Source organism: Nelumbo lutea, chromosome 7 (genome assembly GCF_056320005.1).
Source record: "Nelumbo lutea isolate HS-2025 chromosome 7, American lotus-T2T, whole genome shotgun sequence".
In the NCBI taxonomy this organism is placed as follows: domain Eukaryota; kingdom Viridiplantae; phylum Streptophyta; class Magnoliopsida; order Proteales; family Nelumbonaceae; genus Nelumbo; species Nelumbo lutea.
The window spans coordinates 47,588,630-47,612,693 of NC_142690.1; the positions used below are offsets into that span (position 1 = coordinate 47,588,630).

The following is a 24,064-nucleotide window of genomic DNA, read 5'->3' on the forward strand; positions in this document are numbered from 1 at the left end:
CTACCAAGAAGATCTATTTGCTTTAAGTTGATCTTTTTTGTATGCCTATTTATCTAGTTGTTTATCAGATTTCTTTTCTGGTTCTTTACTGTGTTGTGTTACCCTAGGAGTTTGGGTCTTTTATCCCTTATGTTTCCCCTGTTGTCCTCTTTTACATCCTTAGGAATTATGTCAGAAAAATTTCATTTAGGAAGGCTCAGGAAGAGTTAGTGCAACTGTGAAGTTAGGGCTGTATGATGGGCCTTGATAGCTGTAGTAATAACTGGCACCTGGCAATAGTTTTCTATATGCCACCTTTGGGTCTCTTATTTGACACCTTTGCTCAAAAAAAGCATCTTTTTGAAGTCCTTGGTTACTTGGACTTTCACACTACCTTGAGCTTCTACCCCCACCCCCACGGCAGTATTACATTCTGTTTATCCAATACTCACAGCTTCCTAACAGCTGAAAAATAGGCTAATGTTCTATATTATTGTAGAGAAGATGGGCCGAATGGCCCATAGGCTGTTACTGTATATTATCTTTATGTTCTTCTCTGTAATGGGCCTTATTCTGGGCCCATACTCTTCCATGTTCTTTTTTTGTAATTTCTTGTTCTCTGAGATAACTTCGAAATTCTTTTTCTCTGATTTCAAATCAGGCCAAACAACTTGTTCTCTGATTCTTCCTGGTCACCGAACCCTTCTCCAAGTGTATAGAAACTTGGGCACCCTCCAATGACCTCTAAGAACCAGGCGGATGACTGTAGACTTTCAGCCCTAGAACCTCCTCATGTAGTTGGCTGAACTAGAATCACATGAGGGACACGCCAAGCAATGGCCTGCTCTGATACCAAGTTGAAAAACAGCCCTAGAAGTAGGGACTGTGCTAGAAAACAAAGAAAAACTAAACAAGAGAAGATTAGAGAAGAAGAGAGAGAGAGAACTGCAGCAAGAAGGGTTAGAGGCGGAGGAGTTCGAACTTAACCTCCCTCTAACACTCTAATACTCTTTTATTAAGTTAATCTTTTAGTAATTACAAGAGAGGTCCTTAGTTGGACAAGAAATTACAAAAAAGGAACATAGAAGAGTACGGGCCCAGAATAAGGCCCATTACAGAGAAGAACATAAAGATAATATACAGTAACAGCCTATGGGCCATTCGGCCCATCTTCTCTACAATTATTTATTTTTTTGATGAATAATGTTCTATATTATTTTTTAGACTAGGATTATTGAACGATATTTAGTAGACAACCACATTTTAGATTTATTCTTGTACTTATCATTATCATGTGGTCTGGAGCTACTAGACTTTTTAGTTCAATAAAAAGAGGGAAAACAGAAGAAAATCCATGTGATACATAGGGGAGAAGAGGAAGAAGAGAGAAGAGAATGGGATGCCAAAAGTTCTAGCAGCTGCCCCTTACACATATTTATAATTATGAGAGTTAAGATGATGTTCAATGACCATCATACTCTGGCTGCCCAAAACATAAAATTGACATTTAAACAACAGCCTACCTAACAAGAAATATAAATTAACAGCAATAAAAATGAAATAAATAATAGAAAACAAATTCTGAACACTCCCACTTTTGTTGGTTATGTTGATCTTTCCCAACTTGCTTAAGTCATGCTCCAGAAAGTACACTTCGTCTAAAGACACCCTCCCTAATAGAATGCTGATCAACCTCAATATTCTTAGTCCTGTCATTCTGGACAGGATTATGCAAATAAAATAGCGACCTGATTTTTACAATACAACTTCAAAGATGGATCCATCTCAATCCCAAACTCTCCAAGTAATGATTGAGCCAGTACAATTCTGACACACCTTGAGCTAAAGATCTATACCCGGCCTTTACATTAGAGTGGGCTACCGTATATTGCTTTTTGATCTTCAAAGACACCATGTTACAACTGAGAAGAGTACAAAAACCTGATGTAGAGAATTGTCATCCAAAGAACCTGTCCAGTTTGCATCTATAAGAGCCTCTACTCTCATGTGTCAAGGTGTCACCTAGGTGCTTGCCTAGGTGTTGACTAGGAAACTATGTTCCCTTTGGCTGTGTGCCTTGTCTAAACTTGTTTATAGCAATGACACCTATCTAGGTGACTAGGTGCCCACCTAGGCGATAAGGCATCTGTCTAGGTGACTAAAATGACAAGGCGGGTGCCTTATTACAAATTTATAATATTGCTCCTATTGTTACATCTTATTATTATGTATGTTACTGCATTTTATTATATATTATATTTATCATTTCTGCTTTGTTTTAACGTTTTACTAGTGATCCAAATGTTTTGAGAAGAGAAAAAGAAAAAGAATAGAAATATAAAGATGTTTCTTTTTTTTTTTTGTTTTTTTACCCTTTCTGTCTCTCTCTCTCTCTCTCTTACATTAAATAAAACAGCATCTCCACCCTTTTTTTCTCTTCTACTTACCTCTGTTTTAAATTTTATCATATAAAATTATAACCTTCTTTAGTTGCTAACTTGATATGGAATTGCTTTATTAATTACTTATTATATTAGTATCATTTTTGAAAGTATTGAACTTAATATAATTGAAATACTATTATCCTAGATATGTTGATTTGCCATGTTTTGAGAGGAAATGTAATGTTATTAGTAAAGAATGGTCCCATTTTTCAATTAATATGCATGCTGAATTGTAAATAAAACTAGAGAACTAGGAAAATCTTAGTTTTTTATTTTATGAAATTCTTATTACCTAGGCGACTAGGTGATTAAGCACTCCATTGTTGCCTAGAACCGTTTCAACGCTTTGACTATAATGCAAACCACTTTGATCAGGATGCTTCTTGAGAGAAATAAAAATTGTATCAATATCCATCATGTGAGAACTCTGTGGTGCATGCATGTACTGGCTCACCACGATTTCTGCATATGAAATATTAGAGCTGGTCATGCACAGATAATGCAATTGACCAACCAATCTCTGGTAACACCTAGCATCTTTGAGGAACTCACTATAGAATTATTAATCCTATAATTCTAACCAATGGGTGTATCAACAGGCTTAACGCCCAGAAATATTGTAGCTCACCAATGATTGACCTACATCAATCCCCAAGAAATATTGTAGCACACCAATGATTTTTAATTTCAATATCCTGATACAGAAACTTCTTTAATCCATGTATCTCTGCAAGATCATTCCTGGTAACCACTATATCATCAATATAAACAATGAGAGATGTTTACAATTAACCTTTCCTCTTAAGATGGTATGATTTGACTGTGTTGGAGTATAAACAAACTAAATTAATGGTATGATTTGTCAAAAAAATGCTCTAGTTGACTGCTTCAGTCCATATCTGGAGGTAAATCCATATATATTTCACCTTGCAAATCTTTATTAACAGACCATTTTTCATCCAGCTGAAATAGAGGCCAAAAATAAGTGACTGCAAGAGAGAGCAAAACGTGAACAGAGCTTATATTTGCCACGGGGCAAATATCTCTTGATAGTTAATATCATATTTTTTGGCTGTATTGCTTTGCAACCAATCTCACCTTATAGCTCTTTGTGTTGCCACTAGCCTTGTATTTCACAGTAAACATGTATTTGCACTCCTCAAGATCCTTAATCATAGGTAAATAGCCTTAAAACAAGAATAGAGTCATCAACACCAGAACTAAAAGGGGGCAGTAGTCACATCAGAAAAAGGACATGACAAAGGAATAGAAGGATTCTTTCCTCACCAGAACGCTTCTCCTGAATGGAAGCACCATAAAAAAGTGGACTAAGCTCAAAGAAGGTGACATCCATTGTAGAATATGTATTTTTTGATCAGCAGAAAAATTATTTTATTATATTTGGTTATAGATGAGATTAGTACAACTAGATGGCAGGAATGTCATCCCTAAGCTACCAACTCTAAGTTTACATTAGAAGCCTAAAACAGTTGCTGCCTTGTAACCCTTTGTTTAGCAAGGGATGAGCTATCCCATTTGCACTCCTTACCCACTTGAATTCCGCATTTGTCCTTTGCAAACCTTTCCACTTCCCTAAAAGCATGTCTGGGACTCCATGGGGTATGTTTGTTACGATTTTCCCAGGAGATAATTAATTTTGAATCCCCTTCCACCTCCACCTCCACCTGTCTATACTCCAATTGCTTTACTAACCAAAGACCTTGCAACATTGCCAAATACTCCAATTGCTTTGCTAACCAAAGACCTTGCAACATTGCCAAAAATTCAGCCTTAAGGGAGTTTTCCAAACCAATTGGCCCTGAATATAAAGCCAAAGTTCTATTCTCAGAATTTCTAATTACACCTATTCCTACCATTTGGATATTGATTCCTAGACATTGGATCATAAGAAGAGTAGCCCTTATTTTGTGCGTTCCCAAGGAAAACATATTTCTTAGCTTTGGGATCAAACTTAGAATGATGAGGTCCAAGAATATGAGCAAAGCAAGTGCATTCAAAAACCCTCAAAGGTAACATGAAACATCTCACCATCAGGATATAAAGTGCTGAAAGGAGTTGGAAGGTGCACAAAGAGAAAGGATGATGAATATCAACAAGCCAATTATTGAGGGAGACTCATGATTGGTGATGGAGTGGCTACAGAATGGAGAGGCAGCCCTTTGGCAGTACAAAAATGAATTAAAAAGTTTTTATGACTGACTAGAGAGATGGAAGTGAAAGTAAAATGGGTTAAAAGATAACAAATAGTATGGCAAATGTATTAGCCAAACAAGGGGTAGGAGAGATCAAATTTTCTGGGCACAATAGTAAGGGAAGTTTAGAAGGGGAGATAAAAACTTTTTATCCCCCTATCAAGTGTATGTAAACTTGTACATTAAATTTCTATTAATAAAATGAGAATGATCATCAGAAAACAAGAGTAAATATCTAAAACCACCCATAGTAGAGATAGAATTTGGGCCCCAAGCATCTGTATGCATGAGAAAAGGGTTCTTTAGCCTAGGCTCAACCCACATTTTATGTGAGCTTGGTGTGGGTCTGAGTTGGGCCTAAAAAGAAAATAGTAGCCTAAGCTTGGAAATTTGTAGGTCTAGCTAGGATGGTCCATGTCATAAATGATCATCCCTAAGGAGAAGAAGTAGCCTTATGAAATTTCTAATTGAGCTATTATTAATTTTGCTATTTTTATATGGAATACAAATGGTTTGTTTTTATTGCTTTTTAATAATTTTTTACTTTTATTATTTTTAATTTTTCTATTAATGTTAGATGTTTTTAAATGAAATTTGAGTATGAAACAAAAAAATGGAAAAGGATTGAGTTAATGGTGAGCTGATGTGGGCCCAGGCAAGCTCAAATGATCATCCCTAAGCAAAGTGCAGTTGGTTTATTCATTTTTTAAATGAAAAAAAAAATGGAAAAGGAGTCAATGGATTGTAGGCAATTCAATGGAGAGTAATTGGGGAGAGAGAATTAGTGGGGTGAGTTATTGGAGGACAGAGAGTTAATGGCATGATTAATGAGGAGAGATAATCAAAAGAGTTAATGAGAAAGAAAGGATTGAGTTAATGGTGAGTTAATGAGGAGAGATGAAAGTCTTAAAGATGATTAGCTACTTAAGTTATTTTGTTCAATTTAAAAAATAAAGAATTAAAAAAGACGATAAAATAGAGAAGGGGTGGGGGAGAAAGGAGAGGCATGCTATACACACATATACATATATATATATATATATATATATGGGTGTAGAGATCTGTAAATGGGCTGGCTGATACATTAGCCAAACAAGGGGTTAATAGGAATCAATTATATTAGGCTTATTTGTAATCTTTAATTTGCACACTTGAGGAGGGGTAGGGTAGAAATCGCTACCCTACCCAAGGGATGATATTATTGCTTCTACTGATTCTGATTATTATTAACAAAATCTTGAGGTTACCTATCAAAAAAAAAAATGAAAACCAATAATCATAGACAAACTATGAATAGAGAGATCTCCTGAAAGAAACCAAACCCAAAAAAGTACCAATCTGCTCTCCCTAAAGCTACAAAACAGCAATTGTTATGGGGATAGAAGGGACCCCTAGATCAATATCAGTATAGTCCAACACACCTTGGTGCTGTAAATCTCTTCAAGGGATTAAAACAACTCCAAGAAGGTCCGCCCAATTTAGGTATATGACTCCATCACTCAATACAAAGATCAGTGCTCTCTCAAGTTCTGGAGAAACTAAAGAACCCTATGTTGATCTCACCAGATAAATTAAAAACAAAACAGATGCAACTGCACCTCCTATAATGATGAAAGAGGTCCAAAGAAACCCAAGCATTAGTCCCCAATTAAGTTTCATAACCCTAATGAAACTTGCCTTCTTATGTCTTTCTGGTTATTCCTTTTTTTGGGCAGTATACCAAGATACCCTTGGGCAATGACCTGATCTCCAGAAACACCAACAACCAGGCCCAGAGGAATCAATCAACCAACTCTCTTAAACCTGTGTGCAGCTGGCTGGTCCTAGGTTTGCATGAGAACAAAAAACGTGGACTGAAACCTTGCATTGTTCTGGTTTGCTTTCTAAAAAATGCAAAAGGCTTGTTCCTTGAGTGTTGCCTCAAAGCTAGGCTCAAGGAAAATGCCTTGAGGCTCACACTTGATAGTATAAAGCACATTTCTCAAACTTTAACATCACTTGTTTTTATATATATATATGTTATGTATGTACGTATGTATGTCTGTGCTTTTTAAAAGCCTTTTTGATGTTTTTATTTTTTTAAATTTAAAGCTTCTTAGTAGTTAATAAATGTCTTGTAAGATTGTGATGGTTTTCTTTGGAACTCCTTGTTTTCTCAGATCCTTTTTGCATGTGGTTGTTAATTCATTTATATGCTTTTCCTGCATAAAAAATATACTCAACTTATTCATGTTTCAATACTTTTTTACTCTCAATTTAATAGATGTTTTTTTTTTTAATTTTTAAATTGGTAATCCACGAGGCTTAAGCGTCATGTCTTATTGCTCATGCTTCACGTGTGTAAAGGTTCTAGCACCTTGCTTCATGCCTCTACTTTTCTAAACATTGATTCTGGTGTATTGCTTAAATCCATGGTTTTATTTTTATTTTTTTTTGCAATTATGCTCTTCTTATAAATGTTGGAACTTAAATTTCAAATACAGAATATTGCAGGTATAAATCTGTATCTGGATATTCCGAAATGGTTGCAGGTGTTTCACCTAGAAAGGCTTAACTTATTTTTAGGTAAGGGATTTCCCTAACATGTTCCCTTTTCTTTTGTGGTTTATTGTTTTTTTGAAACTCTTGAGACCTCCGTGTGTATAATGTATGTTTTCTACTAATATGCAAAAATTGTTGGTATACAAGTCAGCCATATATATATATATATATATATATATATATAAGCCCAATGTCAGAGAAGTCAGCTGTGTGCGAAAATACTTATCTATACAAGGAAGAAAAGTCAAAAAAATGATTCATGACCAAGGAGTTGAAGGATTTTTGACTAATTAGGGTTCTAAATATTGATATGCCCGATATGCCGGTAGGGGAGTATCTTCCCTTATTTTTTATTTTTTTTTCAAAACCAGTTCTGGGGGCTGGTTTAAGTCTCCTTCACCCCCTGAACGGTCGGAACCCCGATACACCCTCTGAAGGGGCGTATCGGGGAGCTCCCGAAACGATAAGTATCGGCCGAAATGTGTTGATACTTTGAACCTTGTGTCACCCAGAACATAGGAATTAATTGATGAATTACTGTGAAGAATACTGAAAATAGTAATGGAGGTGGTTGGTCCACTCAAATGGTGTTTGTTGAAAGAACACAAATTCATGACGCGGTCTATGTTGCAAATGAATGTGTTGGTTCAACATTAAGAGAGGGGGTGCTTGGTCTGCCTTCTAAGATGTATTTTGAGAAGGCTATATGATCATGCTGAATGGGGCTTCTTAGTTCTTAGAGGGACTTGTTCACATAATGAAATTTGGCAAAAAGAAAAATAGAGGACATGGTCATTTTATTGAATAAAATTCATTGTTTATTTTCCTTTTTCTGATTTGTGGTTGTGGTATTGAGTATATTTATTGATCTTAAAAGGTGAAAAATTTTGTAGCTAGAAGGATTTAGGGTGGGTGAGGAGGGTCCAGCCATTTAACGTTTATGATGTGCAGATGATACATTTTCAAGGAATTGCATAAGCAGGCTCTTAATTTCAGGCAATCCTAGAAAAATTTGAGTTACTTTCTGGATTCAAAGTGACCCTTGGCAAAAGTTGCATAATTGGTGTAGCAGATATTGGAGCTAATTTGCTTGAAGAATGTGTCATATCTATATAGTGTGCTTCCTTTTCTCATTTTTGGGTTTCCCATAGGTGCAAAAGCATCTTCTATTGCTACTTGGCAACCTATTATTCCCTCTTCATGCATAGATTTGAAAGGCTGTACTCTTTATGTTCCTATAAGAACAGCCCCATCTCTTTTTAGGTATTCTTCTGTAACACATCTCCTATCTGAACACTGGCTTTTGTAAAGGAGTGGAGTCAGTGGACTAGTAGACCATGAGGTGCCAGAGGCGTTGAGCCTTTTGCAATCCTTAGAAGGTGTATTTTTGCATCATAGTGATAATAACCGGAGAGTGTGCCTCATTTATCAGTTATCACCTTGAGAATTCTTCTTCTTCTTTCTTTAAGGTTGATAATTCCCTTCAGATCTTTGCAGTAAAAGCCATCTAGTTGGGCCCTATCTCTCTTAAAATTAGGGCCCTCTTTTGGGAGTGTTCTGTTTAAAGATAAATACATGTGAAACCCTTCTGAAAAGAAGGCCAAATTGGGTATTATAACTGAAAATCTTCTGCTGACTTGTATAAATCAGTAAATAGAGAAGTGAGAAGATAGAAGAATGAAGAAGAGGAGAGGGGGAGATCGAAGAGTAGGAGAGAATTAACAGTTGTAGGGCTCAAAATCAAGTGGTCGATATATAGGTTGCTGGTGGCAGAGACAATAGAGAAAATATAAAGAGATACCTTCTGGAGTATATAGGGAGTGTCCAAATGGAGAAGAAATATCATATAGTTAAATGGGACTGGGTGTGTACTATGTAGGGATATAAAAGATGGTGATCTTAGGATAAGGAGAATAGGGCTATTTAATGGGGCCTTGTTGGGGAAGTGGCACTGAAGGTTTAGGGAGGAAAGAAACTCTTCATGGAAGAAGGTAGCAGAATGTAAGTATGGTGTTACAGAATTTGGGTGGGATTGAAAGGAGGTTATCCTCATATGAGGTGTATGTGTGGAAGGGAATCATGTGCTTCCAATTAGCATTTGAATTATGTCCCTTTCAAGGTGGGAGATGGGATGAACATAAGATTTGGGAGGATGGTTGATTGAGTGCTGGTAGGTATTGTAAATTATGCCCCAGACTTTACAGCCTTAGTAGGCAAAATATATGCATTGCTGAATGCTATAACCTGAACCAAGGAAGAGTGGTTTGGTCTCCAAGATTCAGAAGACCCTTCTTTGACTGGGAGATTGAAGAGTTTGTGAAAGTATTGACAAAATTACAATCGGTGGAAATCCACTTGGAGAGTGGTGACTTGAGGTGGTGGAAAAAAAGTAGTAATGGTGTCTTTTCAGTAAATTTTTTTTAATGCTTTAGAAAATGTCAGGTGGAGAAGTCGGGCATTAAAGGGGTTTGGGGATATCCTATGCCTCCTAGATGGAGGCTTTTTCATGGCTGGTATTTTACACTGCATTCTTACTCAAGACCATATTAAGAGTAGGGAATACAGATGGTAGGGATGCGTGTGTCTAGCTAAAGAGGAGAGCGTGATGTACTTGTGTTTTGGATGTTGCTTTTCAAAATATGTCTGAAGGTACTATTTTAGCTTATTCCGCCTTGATTTGTGGAAGTGGAACCCAAGGTTATCTAAAGATACTTTTGGTTGTTGGCCTGTTTGAAGGGAAATAGAAGAGCAAAGATTGTATGGGTCTGCATCACATGGCCAGTCAAAATGCATGAAACAAGTTGTCTGCCTAAGTGGAAAGAGATTTAGGGACTGGATTTTGGTACTACCAGATTTTGAAGGGATCATAAAGGTAGATTTTGAATGTAACTTTTGGGCTTTATTAGCTCTAGAACTTGGGAGGTGAAAGCCTTGTATTTTTTTTTTCCATTTTTTGTCTAAGATGATTCCTCATCACCTCTTGGATGGTAATTATATCTAAACTGTGCAGTGTACCCCTAATTAGATATCTATAACAGTATCACAAGAGAAAAGAAAAAGAAAACATAAACATAAACATAAACATTGCTACTTAACACTCTCCCTCGAGCTAGTAAGTATTTGTCATATGGTTCCACCTTGTTACAAATAAAATCAACATAGGGTTGATTCAGTGCCTTTTTGAACAAATCAGCATGCCAACTTCCAAACTACACATAGGTTATTAGGTGGTAGACAGTGTATGCCCTTGGCCCCAATTAAATTGATGTACACTGAGTTTTATGAATTAATAATATCAAATCACTATTATTTCATATTTGTGATTGGTGTGTTTTCTGTGTATGATCCCTTAAATTGGACATTTAGTAGACTCGTGTTAGTTAGAAAGTTCTTAGCCATTGGATAGACTTGGGGAGTGTATCTTGACAAGATTGACACTGATGTGATGCTAGAATGGTGGAGCAAATTGTCTCAGTTGCTAGGATTAGACCCAAGGTACAATTAGTGGGTATTTATGAGAAACATTGAACAGGAACCAATTTCCACTTATGCCTTGGACCTCGGAGACAAATGGGAAAAATTGAAAAGTTGCACTTAACCTCGGACTTGATAATGATACTACACTAGGTTTTGGACCAACCGGTGAGATCCTCTTAGGGTCAAATACCTGGGTATATTGGAGCAGTTTGGAATACTACCTGAGTGGGTGATCATTGTGATAGGATTAACCTTTTTGTCAGACGAAGAGAATATCAGGGTTAACACTCTCTTTGATGGAAACATATACTATTGATAGTGGATTTAAAGTGTTTTAGAAATCATCTTGCAAAATGCATTTATATTTATAATATGTTATTTTATGAAAAAGGTTTGCTGAATAGGGAAGTTGAAGAATGCATCTCTCTTTTAGAGAAATTAGAGGGTGTAAAACCTACAACTCATCAGAGAGATGAACTCTGGTGGAAAGAATGCAAGAATGGAAAGTTCTTAGTCAAATTGTGCTATATGGCTATTAGTAGGTCAAATTCAAATTCATGTAATCTTAATGAAATCTGGGGAAACCCAGTCCCTCCAAGAGTTGAGGCTTTGGCTTGGTTGGTAGCAATGGACAACATATTGACAGTTGATCATTTGAAATCCAAAGGATTCCTTATGGCTAGCAGATGCTGTCTTTGTGAGTAGGAGGAAAATGCTAATCACTTATTTATAACTTGCAAGTTTTTAGTCTTCTTGTCGACAGTGTTTACATCTATGTTTGGGTGTCTGGTTTTCACCCAACTTCAACAGAAGAGGTCTTCTCTTCTTGGCCTAGGCTGGGTTGGAGTAAGAAGGTGAAGGTGTTATGGAGCTGCATCCCATTTGCATTATGCTGGAACATTTGGAAGGAGAGGAATAGAAGGATTTTTGAAGACAAAGCCTGCAATATGGAGAAGATAGTTCGGCTGTTAGCAGATCAGTTGTAGATTGGGTGCTGATTCTCCTAGATTTCAGACAGTTAGATAAGGACTTGGGAAATAGGTTAGGTGAGGTTTTGGGTTTTCAAATATGTAATGTGGAACTATCTTATTAGTCTTAAGTTGGTCTTTGTATCTGGGTGATGACTTGCCACCCTGAATCTGTAATATATTTTTTACTTTAATAAATTTTTTATTTATTTATCAAAAAAATGAGAAAAGGTTTTAATCCAGGGCCCTCGGGTATTGGGGGGGGTGCTAAGAGATGAGAAAGGGAATGTAATAGCTATGTTCTCTGGCCCAATTGGAGTGGGAGACTCCTTGAGGGCTGAGGTGTTAGCAGCTTTGGAAGAGGTACAAAGGGCTAAAGACCTAAATGTCAAGAAATTGATTATAGAGGGAGAATCTATGGTTGTAGTGAACTGGCTAAAAGAAGACACCTCTAAGCTTTGGAGCTACAGCAATGAAAAGAGAAAATTCAAATGGCTGATCAAGAATATGGAAGTTCAGTGTACTTGGGTAAAGAGAAATGCAAACTCCTTTGCTGATGGATTAGCAAGGCAAGGGGTGAATAGGGTTTCTGGTTTCTGGGCTCAGTTGTAATTGTTTTTATTTTCATTTTGGGTGCCTGTCCAACTTCTGGGGAGTTAAGATACTTTAGCTCGTCTTCGTTGTAAGATTATTCCTATTTAATGAAATCTGTTGTTATTGATAAAAAAAGGTTTTAATCCCGGGATCCATTTGAGTAGAGAGTAGGATATTTCATTTAGCAGTTAGGGAAGAGGTCCTTCCCTATGAGTAGTGTTTGATAATTTAGGGCTGAGAGATTAAGAGTAAAAGACCATTAAAGGTTTGAAACCTGATGGGATTTTTTTTATGTTAATTCATTATCCTTGGTCTTCATAGGGTGGTTGAAACCCAGGGTCACTTAGATTTAAGTGTTGGGCCCATACTGAACCCAATTCAATTGGCTCAAGGGTTCGTTGGGTTCACTCAGTGAATTTGGCACATGTACTTTCTTGCATGGACTGAACCCATATGGACTAATATAAGATCTTTGTGGGTTCCATGCTATACGTTATTCAAGCCCAATAAGACTTGCAACAATTATGTTAAGTAATGGGCCTAGGCCCATTAGCTAGTTAGACTAGTCACATGACAACTCATGTGCATGGGTCAAATATGGATATGGGTTTGGGTATGGTCTCCCTAATAACTAATGTAATTAAAGGCCTAACCAAATCAGATTTGGATAGTCCTAATTACATTAGAATTGGATTGCCTATAAAAGGGGATAGGAAGTCGAGATCGATATATGCTTGTGCACCTCTTTCTTTCACCTTTCTCTCTATTCTCTTGCAAATTGCAACCCACAAACCTTAGTTCGACCTACCCTTTGAGAAGCAATTTTTCTCTTGTTCTTTGCTGTGTTTCTTCTGCAAAACATTAGAGAAATTGAGTGGTTAACAGCTGCAAATATTCAAGCAAGTTGGAAGTGTAAATTGGCTAAATACTAGTTACAAGATCAGCCTCACCACTTCACCAGAGCCATCTTCAATTGGGAGGGCAATTTTGAGCTTGAATTTTGGGTGTGAAGCACCAGTCTAGGAGTTGCACACTGTAGTCTTTGTATCAGGCACATTATTATTTTATTTGAAATCAAATCTGGTCCAATCCAATGTTAGGTCGACCCTAAGAGAATTCAATTCTCCAAAATAGGAGAATTCGATTCTCAGTTTTTGGACTGAAAAATTTTTGAAATTTGGCCACTCAACCCTAGCTTGGTTCAGCCCATATTCTGATATAACAGTCCAAACAACATTAGGGTAGTAATTTCCATGCTTAGAGGTTTCTCTTGCAGTGTTTAGATCATCTGTGTTTGAACTCAAAGGAGTTTTTCATATAAGTCTAACCGAATGTCACCATGCCAAAAGTTCCCAATGGACAAGCGATTCTATTTGTAAATCTTGAAACCTTTGTTTTTTCTTTTCAAAAGATTTGAAATTTACTTTGTATCAGCCACATGAGATCTCCTCATTATCACCATCATGCTCTGGTTGTAAAATGGCAAAATCTTTGTGGAGTATGATTTTATTTGTGGTTTTCTGGAGCATTTGGAAAGAAGAAAAAATGGAAGAGTTTTTGAAAGGAAGCGTCACAATAACTGTAGGACTGTGGCTGATTTATGCTCCTTATTGTCTCAATGGATACTATCTCATTCCCGGTTTGAAGGGATAGAGCTTTGTTTGTTACAGAATTTTGGGTTACTTAGGACTTTGGTTCTATTTATTTGTAGTAGTTATGGTTCATTTGTAAACTTTAATGAGTTTTTTTTTTTTTTTTAATTTTCTAGTAGGTGAAACCTCTTCACCTGTTATCTTCTCTTCATCTTAATGAAAATTTTCATTATTATAAAAGAAGATTTTCTACTGAACTTACTTTTGTTTAATTGATTTGTCTTGGTTTCAAATCATCCAAGAAATGATTTTGATTTCACTAAGTTATGCTGTTTACTTCAGTGCAATGGCTTGAAAAAAGAAGCAAAACATTTGAACCAACTTACTTATACACCATGGAGAAGGTAATTCTCACTTTTCTTGGTTGGTTCCTCTCTACTTTCATAGTGAACCATCTCTATGCTAGTTCTCTAACCACTTATGCCCTCTTTTACTTAACTACTTAGATGTTCTTTCTGTCGTAATTGTTTCAATTTAGGTAGTATTTTTTTTGTGCAGGGCTATTTTCTACTTCCTGAAGGAGCTAAATCTCGACACAATATACGTACTGTTAACATTAGCATTTCCGCTCGACACTCCTGCTTTGGAAATAGGTTAGAAACTATATCTTCTTTTAGCTACCATATTTTGGCTGGATTAATGTTAATCCTGGAAAAACAATGATTCTACTGTCTTCCATATCAGTTATATTGTGGTTGGATTAATGTTGTCCTGGAAAAACAATGTTCAATTTTTTTTACCACACTTAGTCCAAGAAAAATGTCATGTGTAGTTCTAGTCAAAGAATTCAACTTGCCTGAGTCTTCAAGCATCTGTCATTGGTTAGTAAACAACTTAATGTTAGGATCAATTGATGTTTTAACAACTCTTCTTCCATACAGGCCCATTTCACCAAGTAGATTCAACACATACTTTGTGACAAATTAATCCTACTTTTCGATTTAACAATTGTTTTTATAAGCACATTTGATTTAACAATTTTAGTACCTAGGAAAAATTTAACTTCCCTAGTTGTTTGGTTTGGAAATATTGTTGAAAACACAACGTCAACTTGTTTGTCCTTTTAAGGGCTTCACGTATAACCATGATATCATCTACATAGGCAACAAATACTGTAGAACCCATCTTGATATGTCACTATGTCAATTGAATGTTGAGTAATTCACCTAATGTCTCTTCAAACCAAATGTTCAGCACAACTTCACTAAGCCAATGAAACCGTGCATGGGGATATTGTTTCAACTCATAAATAGCATTTTTTTTTTGTTGACATACCTCTTACATGATACTTCATTCTTTGAGCAGCAAACCTATCAGGTTGCTCTATTTATATTTCCTATTTTCCTTGCATAATTTGCTATGTAAGTGTTATCTTAGTAGAAGATCAAGACTGCGATCAGTCTTGAGCCCTAATAGATTTTAGGTTAAGAAAAGCAAAAGAAAAGTGAGAGGAAGGAGAAGGAAGAGAAGAGAAATAGGAGAACACAAGGGTTTGAAAGGAGGGACAGATTCTAACACATCTGCCGCCGCCACTCTCTTAGTATTTATAGGTTATGTTCAGTACATAGAGAAAAGGACAGATCTGCCCTTAGTACTTACATGACAAATATAGAATAAAAACTTAAATAAATAACAACTGAAATAACAAACTGACACCAACTGGCACTACTGTGACTGAAACAAATAATTACATGCTGTCCTACAAACACAGTGGGCACCACTGCTGTTGGGCCCACATCAGTGTTCTCTACACTCCCCCTCAAGTTGAGAGTAGATATTTATCATTCCCAACTTGGATAGGTCTGCTTCTAACTTCTTCCTTGGTACAAGCTTGGTGAGGATATCCACGAGCTGCATATTAGATGTGATATACGGGAGAGAACTTCTTGTGATGTGACCCTCTCTCGCACAAAATGTCGATCAACTTCGATATGTTTAGTTCTGTCATGCTGCATTGGGTTGTGGGCTATATTAATAGTTGCCTGATTATCACAATACAACATCAAGGGCTTTTCATAGTCAATACCCAACTCTTCAAGTAGTGATCTCAGCCATAAGATTTCAGCCACTCCGTTAGCTATTGACCTGTATTCCGCTTCAACACTAGAGCGGGAAACAACACTCTGCTTCTTACTCCTTCAAGAGACAAGGTTACCTCCCACAAGGGCACAATATCCAGAGGTAGACCTTCTGTCATCAACACTCCCAGCCCAATCGGCATCTGTTGACCTCCACCTTCATGTGATTATTGTTCTTGAGCAGTATACCTCTACCCGGGCATCTCTTCAAGTATGCTAGTATTCTCTCTGCCGCAAGGAGATGAGAAGTTCTAGGGGAATGCATGTAATGGCTAACAATACTAACTGCATAACTGATATCTGGCCGAATGAGGCAGAGATTTAGGAGCTTTCCAACCAACCGTTGGAACATAATTTTGTCTTCAAGAGGCTCCTCGCCCTCTGCACTAACTTTTCAGTTTCCGCCAACAGATTTAGAACATATTTCTTTGAGAGATAAAAATCCCCTGTTTAGATCTAGAAACCTCAATATCCAAAAAATACCGTAGTGCACCAAGATCTTTCACCTCAAACTCTTGATGAAGGAGTTGTTTGAGGGACTCGATCTCATGGCTATCATTTCCTGTCACCACAATATCATCAACATATACTACAAGTAGTGTCAGAGAGGACTCCACCCTCTTGATGAACAATGTATGATCTGACTGGGCCTGTACGTAACCGAACTTTCCAAGGGCTAATCTGAACCTATCAAACCAGGCTCTAGGTGATTGCTTCAAACCATACAATGCCTTGTTCAGTCAGCAAACCTTTTTACCTGTCTTTGTATCATAGAATCAAGGAGGCAACTGCATGTAGACCTCTTCCTGTAAGTCTCCATTCAGAAAGGCATTTTTAACATTCATCGAAACAAGGGCCAAGAATGATTTGCTGCAAGGGATAACAGAACTCGGATGGTGGTCATCTTGGCTACTGGGGCAAAGGTCTCCAAGTAGTCTATACCACAAGTCTGGGTGAATCCCTTTGTGACCAGCCGGGCTTTGTACCTTTCAATAGAGCCATCAGCATTATGCTTCACAGTGAATACCCATCTACATCCAACCGGTTTCTTTCCTTTTGGTAGGTCAACCAGTGCCCAAGTATTATTCTTCAACAGGGCATCCATTTCGACTTGCATTGCATCTTTCCATTCTGGAACTGATAAGGCTTCTTGCACTGTTCTTGGAATAGGGACATTGGCAATGGAAGTGAGATAGGACCGGTAAGAAGGAGATATATGATCATAGGATAAGAACTGTGAGATGCTGTGAGCTGTAGATGTGGTGCAATGCCGTTTCTCTTTGCGGACGACAATAGGGAGATCAAGGTCATCCACAGGAGGGGAAGTGGCAACAGTGGAAGGTGTCTCAGTAGGCTCTGGATCTAGAGCCGCAGAAGGATCTGACCGGGACTGTCGATGACTAGGATCAACCTGCCTGCATCGCCTGCGATAGACTCTCAACTCTTAATCCCTCTGACCACCCTCACCACTACAGCCTTCACCACCCAGTGGAATAGGTAAAGGAACTGCCCCACTCCCACTGTGCTCCCCCTGAGGAAAGAGACTCAAAATCCCATTCTCACTGCTCTCCCCCTGAGGAGAAACCCTAGGATAGTAGGGTGTCTCCTCAAAGAAGGTGACATCCATGGAGACAAACCTTTTCCCTGAAACCGGATCATAGCAGCAATAACCCTTTTGAGTTTGTGCATAATCGAGGAAAATGCATTTGGAGGCCTTAGGTTCAAACTTGGAATGATGAAGCCCGAGAAGCTGAATGAAACAGGTACAACCAAAGGTTTTAAGGGGATCAATGAACAACTTCTCGTCTGGGTATAGAAGGGAAAAAGGAGTTTTCATATCAAGAACCCGGGAAGGAACCCAATTAATGAGATATATTGCCGTGAGGATAGCATCACCCCAGAAGCGAATAGGTACATTGGAGGTAAACATAATGCTTCTAGCCATCTCCAAGATGTACCTATTCTTCCTTTTGGCAATGCCTTTCTGCTGCGGTGTATGAGGGCAAGTGCTCTGGTGAATAACTCCATGGTTGAGAAGGTAGGAGGTCAATGGCTTAGCAAAGTATTCCTTTGCATTATCAGATCTAAGGACTTTGATTTTGGCCTCAAACTGAGTGAGAATCATCTGATGGAAGTTTTGGGTCATAGCAGGAACCTCATCCCGAGAACACATAAGATAGACCCAAGAAAAACGGGTATGGTACAGACAGTAGAAAGTATTTGTACCCACCCATAGAAGAGATGTGATATGGCCCCCAAACATCAGTATGCACAATATCAAAAGAAGAATTACTCCTTTTATTACTCAAAGAATAAGAAGTTCTACAATGTTTGGCAAACTCACAACTCTCACACCTCAAATTTGATAACTCAACAGACTAAAATAAAACAGGAAACAAATTCTTCAAGGACCTGAAAGACAAATGACCTAATCGATTATGCCAAAACATAACCGGACTCATAGACTGAGAAACAAAAGACTTCTTATCCACTGACTCCTCCCGATGAGAACTCTCTCCAAGCAGATAGATCCAATTCGTCTCACGGCCAGTACCAATCACCTTCCTCGTCTCCAAGTCCTGAAAAACACATTGTTCAAGGAAAAAGGTTGCTGAACAGTTCATATGTTTGGTAATACTACTGACTGAAAGCAGGTTAGAATCAAGCGTAGGAACATGCAAGACAGAAGATAAAGAGATAGTATCCGATAACTTGATGTCACCCTTGCTCGAAATGGGAACAAGAGAGCCATCAACAATGGATACTCTATCTCGGATGCACCTGAATCTATTACCCAACAATGGTCAGTATTTCCTGGAGTTGAAGCATGGTAAGCTGAGGCTCGAGTACCTGAATGTGCAAACACGGATGTGGCAAGAGCTGATGGTGACTGAGATGGCTGAGCTGAACTCCCAACTTCCTTTTCCAACTGTATGAGGGCAGCCCGAACCGCGACTAAGGTCTCTAGGGATGTGCTTGATGAGGATGTTGAATCAGTGTTCACAGCCACATGAGCCTTACCCTTCTTATTTCTTAGTTTTGCTGGGACCAAATGAGGATGTAGCTTCCAACAAGTATCTTTTGTGTGCTTGGGTTTCTTGCAATGTTCACATACCAGGTCCTGTTTATCTTCCTTCTTTCGGTCCCTTTCTGGATCACCCCCTGACTTAGGTTTGACAACTGTTAGGGCTGGGGAAGGGGGCTGAGGCTGCATCATGACTTTCCTCCTGGTCTCTTCATTATGCACCAGGGAGTATGCTTGAGAGAGGGTCACACTATCTCTGGTCAGTATCTGTTGCCGCACAATGTGATATTCTGAATTCAAGCCAGCCAGAAACTCAAACACCCTATTTGTCTCGACTTGCTTTCTGTGAGTCTATGCATCTTTGGGACTCTCCCACTCAAGGGTCTCTAGATGGTCAATCTCATGCCACAAGGATTTCAAGGTAGAGAAGTAGACAGAAACTGGCTTCTCTCCTTGTTTAAGGTTGTTCACCTCACACTTCAGTTCATAGACTCTGGCAACATTAAGGGGTTGGGAATAGATTTCTTTCACAACATCCCATATCTCTTTGGTTGCCTTTGCCCACAAGTAATTTCGGTTGATATGTGGCTGCATAGAATTACACAGCCATGCCATAACCAAATAGTTCTCTTGAACCCACTTGGTGTACGTTGGGTCCTCCTTGGAAGGTTCTTTCACATCTCCCAAGAGGTAACCCAGTTGTATCTTCACTTGGAAGAGGCAAAAGAATGAATAACTTGGTATCAATAAGGCTATGATTGGTTTGAAGGAAAAGGTACGAAAAGGGAAAGGTAAGGAAACCTATACAAGATTTGTAAAGGTTTACCTACCTTTCCTTTCCTTTCCTTTCCCTACTTTTTCCTTTAAACCAAACATAGTCTAAAAGAGGTTTGCCTAGGAAAAGAAATTGGTAGACCCAAATAAAGTAACATCCGGACAAACAAATGATCTTTTAACTTTGGATTCTAGGACTACTTTTTTAGATTCTAGAGTATACTAGAAAAATACGTTTGCTAGTATGAGGATTGGATTGTCAAAACTAGGACAAAGACGATGTACAGAACCAACACAAAAAGAAAAAGTATGAGGAGGAAGGGAGAATAAGGGAATATTAGAAAAATGAGAGTGGAGAACTACCATAAAAAAATTGGTCTAGGCATCTAACTAATGTGGTAATAGGCTGTCTGATTTGCATCACCCCAAAAACGTTTAGACACTTAGTCTGCAGTGCTCATCTGAACCAGGTAAAAAATTTGTGCCCGGTACAGTTTTGCATTCATTTGTTTGTAATTATGATTAGCACTCCCATATGATACAAAATTTGTAGTTTTTATTTCATTTGTACTCACTGGTAGTGTAAATTTTGCATCTTAAAAATTGGTGCAAAATTTGAACACCCTTCAATTCCCTATCATATAAAATGGGGACCACCTCATCTTCCTTCCTACCTCACTCCAAACATATAATTTCAGCATGGAAGATGTAGAACCAGAGAACAATTTGTATGTCTTTCATAAAATAAAGCCATGTTAATCTTGAAAAATTATCAACTAAGGTTATAAAATAGCTGAATCCATTGTAAGACTTCACTTGAAAAGGACCCCAAACATTGGAATGAACTAGAATAAAAGGACTAGACATATGATTTTGTACTCTTGAACAAAAGAACTCTATATTGTTTACTATGTTGACAAGATTCACAATCTATGATCATAACCATGGTTTGCAATATCAGTGAGATTTGGCGACATATCTCAAAAATCTCCCCATTTTGCTAGGACCAATATAAAAATTTCCAAGTACCCCTTTCTTTCCTAATATATCCAATATTTTGCCGATATATTGGCAATATTTCAAATTTAGCTAATAATTTATACATTTGAGGTTTAAATTTTTATATATATTATTAGAAAATCTATTATATTTCATTAAAAGCATCATAATTTTTTATAAATCTTTTCCTAAAAAGCAAATGGGGATTTGATGATTGCACAAGAGGTTTATTGTGATATGATTCACTTACTAAGTCATTATATTTCAAAAGATAAAAAGAATAATGAAAAGCATATGGATACTAAAGAGAATTGTCAATTTAAATGTATAGTAACGCAAAAGAAAAAAAAGTCAATGGCAAGTAAATGACATACATGATGAAGAGAAGATGGCTAAAAGACGAAAGGGAAGACGAGAGAAATATACCTATTTAAGTCTCTTAAGCTTCCTTCATTTGATTTATACAATTGTTTGCTATGGTTTTTTGAAATTGTGAACCGGGATCATAACAACTCAATATAGAGTTAACAATTTCAAAGTCTAATTCATCAAAAAAAAACTTCAAGATCTACAAAGAAAGATGACCCAACTGCCAGTGCCACCAATGAAGTGTAAGAGTAGTTTGAAGAATGATTTTGCTTCAATGCCATCTAGGTAATGTATACCAAATACTTATGGTCTCCACCAACCATCTTCCTTGTGTTGAGATCCTAACAAGTATAGAAAGTAACTAAGCGTTTAAGAATTTTTTTGCGAGTTTACTTATAGGCATGATTAAATGGGAATTTGGTAACATACAAAGTAGTTGATAGTGATAATGAAGAGTGCGGGCTTACAGTACCAACTTTAGAAACTTCAGAAGTAGTACCATCAGCCAAGGTCACACTTTTTGAAGTTGAAGAATGATTCGGTATACATACATGGAGTCGTTGTCATGTGATTTGAAGCTCTAGAATCTTTGACCAAGAAGGTGACAGTGATGAGTTGGTGACAAGGTAAGCAAAACATGAAGGGGAAAGTGTGGTAGTATTATTAGACTAATGTGTTTGGAGGAGCTTTTCATAGAGCAATTTCATATCAAATAAGTAGCTAAAGAAGGCCAACTATAATTTTATATGATAAAATTTAAGATAGAAAGAGAAAAAGAACACAAGTAGAGTTGCTGTTCCATTTAATGTGCGTGTGAGAGAGGGAGAACAAAAAAAAAGGAAACCTCTTTATACTAATATTCTTTATTTCCTTCTCTTCTTAAAACCCTTGAACCTTTTAAATTTGAATAGTAGAACTTTAAATCATGGTTTTCAAAACCTGACTGGACTGGACGGTCAGATCGGAAAAACTGGGAACCAATGAGGTGACCAGTTCCATTTTCCGCAAAACTGGAACTTTGCCAAAAAACATTGATTTGGTCAGCAAACTGCTGACCCAGGTGGTTGAACCGTTCGAATCGTTCAATGGTTTTGACTGTTTTTTATTTTTTTGTCAGAATGGGCCATCCGTTCGTCTTGAACGGTTGGACCGTTCGACCCGGGAACCGGACCCCTGACCGGTTCGTTGTCTGTTCAGTTTTAAAAACTTTGCTTTAAAACATACAAATGACATATATAGTATATAATAAAATGTATTAAACTATTAGCACACATATTAGTAACATATAGCAAAATGAATGATATTTATAATAAGGTGCCTGCCTTGCCAGTTTTGTTGGCTAGGCAGGTGCCTTGTTGCCATAAGTCAAGGCGTCTAGGTGAGGCACCCAACCAGGGGTGCCTAGTTGGCTAGTTGTCGCCTAGGTGATGCCTTGACGACAATTTATCATCTGATAACTATTTCCTTTTTTTTTTCCATAAGAACAAACAAATTTATCCCAAGAAACAAATTCTATCTATTATATTTAGTGATCGTCATTTGAACAACAAAGAAGTTTGGGTTCACCTTCAATCTAGTTTTGAAGTTCGCCTTAGAATCAACCATACTTCATCCAAACAAATTATCAAACATCTTATGTGCATTTCAGAAGTTACCACAATGAGTCACTACAACCTGCACCACCCAGGAGAACAGCACCACCTTTAGAAGAGTCTGTGATGCTCAAGTTAGTGCACCTACGAGCCTAAACTAACACTCAAATGCAGATAGCCTTAACTGTTCACCCCGAACCAACACTGCAATGCAGTGACCTCCAAAATACCTCCACATCAATTACCTCAATCCAATACCTGAACCTGAATGTAGATGACCTTCACAATATCACACATCAACTAACGTTCAGTGGAAAGAAGAGAACACTTTCACCATCAATCGCGAATTCCACAGAAAGCAACTATCATGGTTGTTGCAAATGATAACAAGAAAATAGAGGAAGGGTTTAACTCCTCTAAAGAAACCTTACATTTATTACCTATGGTAATAAAAGAAGAATGAGAGAGTAGGGAGAAGGAGAAGAAAAAGAGAAACAAAGGGAAGAAAAGAGTCAACCCAGATCTGTTCACATTATATAAGTTACTACAGTAATAAAGATACCTTTCAAAGGTATTAATATCTGACCCGAATACTTACTTTTAAAAGACAATACTCCCAATGTACTTATTACACTTCTAACAAGGTCAAGCCTAAAGTTTTGGGCCCAAATCCAGATCAGAACATGAATTTCCAAGGCCAACTCGTGCATAACTTTTGGCTGGCAGATTGGATTGGATCCAATTTGGGCCAACCCCACTTCAGCTTTTATCTTAAATGGCTGCTTTGCACTAAAAGAATGATTGAGCTGTTGCAACAATGCAAAGTTGCTGTCTTATCCCAATTCAGAGGGTGGTCTTGCTTTTGCTTTTCTCTGATTGATGGCCATATGCATTTGAATTCCAGTATGAGGCAACAAGGTCTCTGGTGGAAATTCTCTTTTGCATGTATGTATTCATATAAATTTTAGATTGATATATCTCAAGTAAAGCCTTTTTTTTTCTTTTCCAGGTGGCAACAACTTTTGATAAACAGATTTGTTGGATATGACACAATCTTGATGAATAGCTTATTGAATTCTCCTGGTCAAGGTAAACTAATTATACATACCAAACCATATATGTGGTGAGAGAAATTGTGCATGAGCAAAAATAATTAATATTATAATTGTATATCTGCAAGCATCTATTGCTTCCATTAAATTTGTTGTGTGGAGCAGAATGTTGAGCAGTTAAGAAACAGTATGTCCAAAGATGAGTGTGGCAGAAGCGCAAATGCTTAGATGGATTAGTGGTAAAACTAGAAAGGACAATGTTAGAAATGAATTCATACAAAGGAACTTAGGGGTAGCTCCAATAAGT

General features: G+C 37.5%; 1 protein-coding gene across 1 annotated transcript in view; it reads left to right on the forward strand.

Moving 5' to 3' along the window:
• Positions 1 to 24,064, forward strand: part of LOC148846282 (S3 self-incompatibility locus-linked pollen protein) — a 69,352-nt gene that overhangs the window by 27,270 nt on the left and 18,018 nt on the right. Inside the window, exons 4-7 of the mRNA XM_088954875.1 lie at positions 7,120 to 7,201; positions 14,151 to 14,212; positions 14,367 to 14,461; positions 23,715 to 23,794. Of these exons, the coding sequence (XP_088811001.1) occupies positions 7,120 to 7,201; positions 14,151 to 14,212; positions 14,367 to 14,461; positions 23,715 to 23,794 (319 nt within the window). The remainder of the gene's footprint in view (positions 1 to 7,119; positions 7,202 to 14,150; positions 14,213 to 14,366; positions 14,462 to 23,714; positions 23,795 to 24,064) is intronic.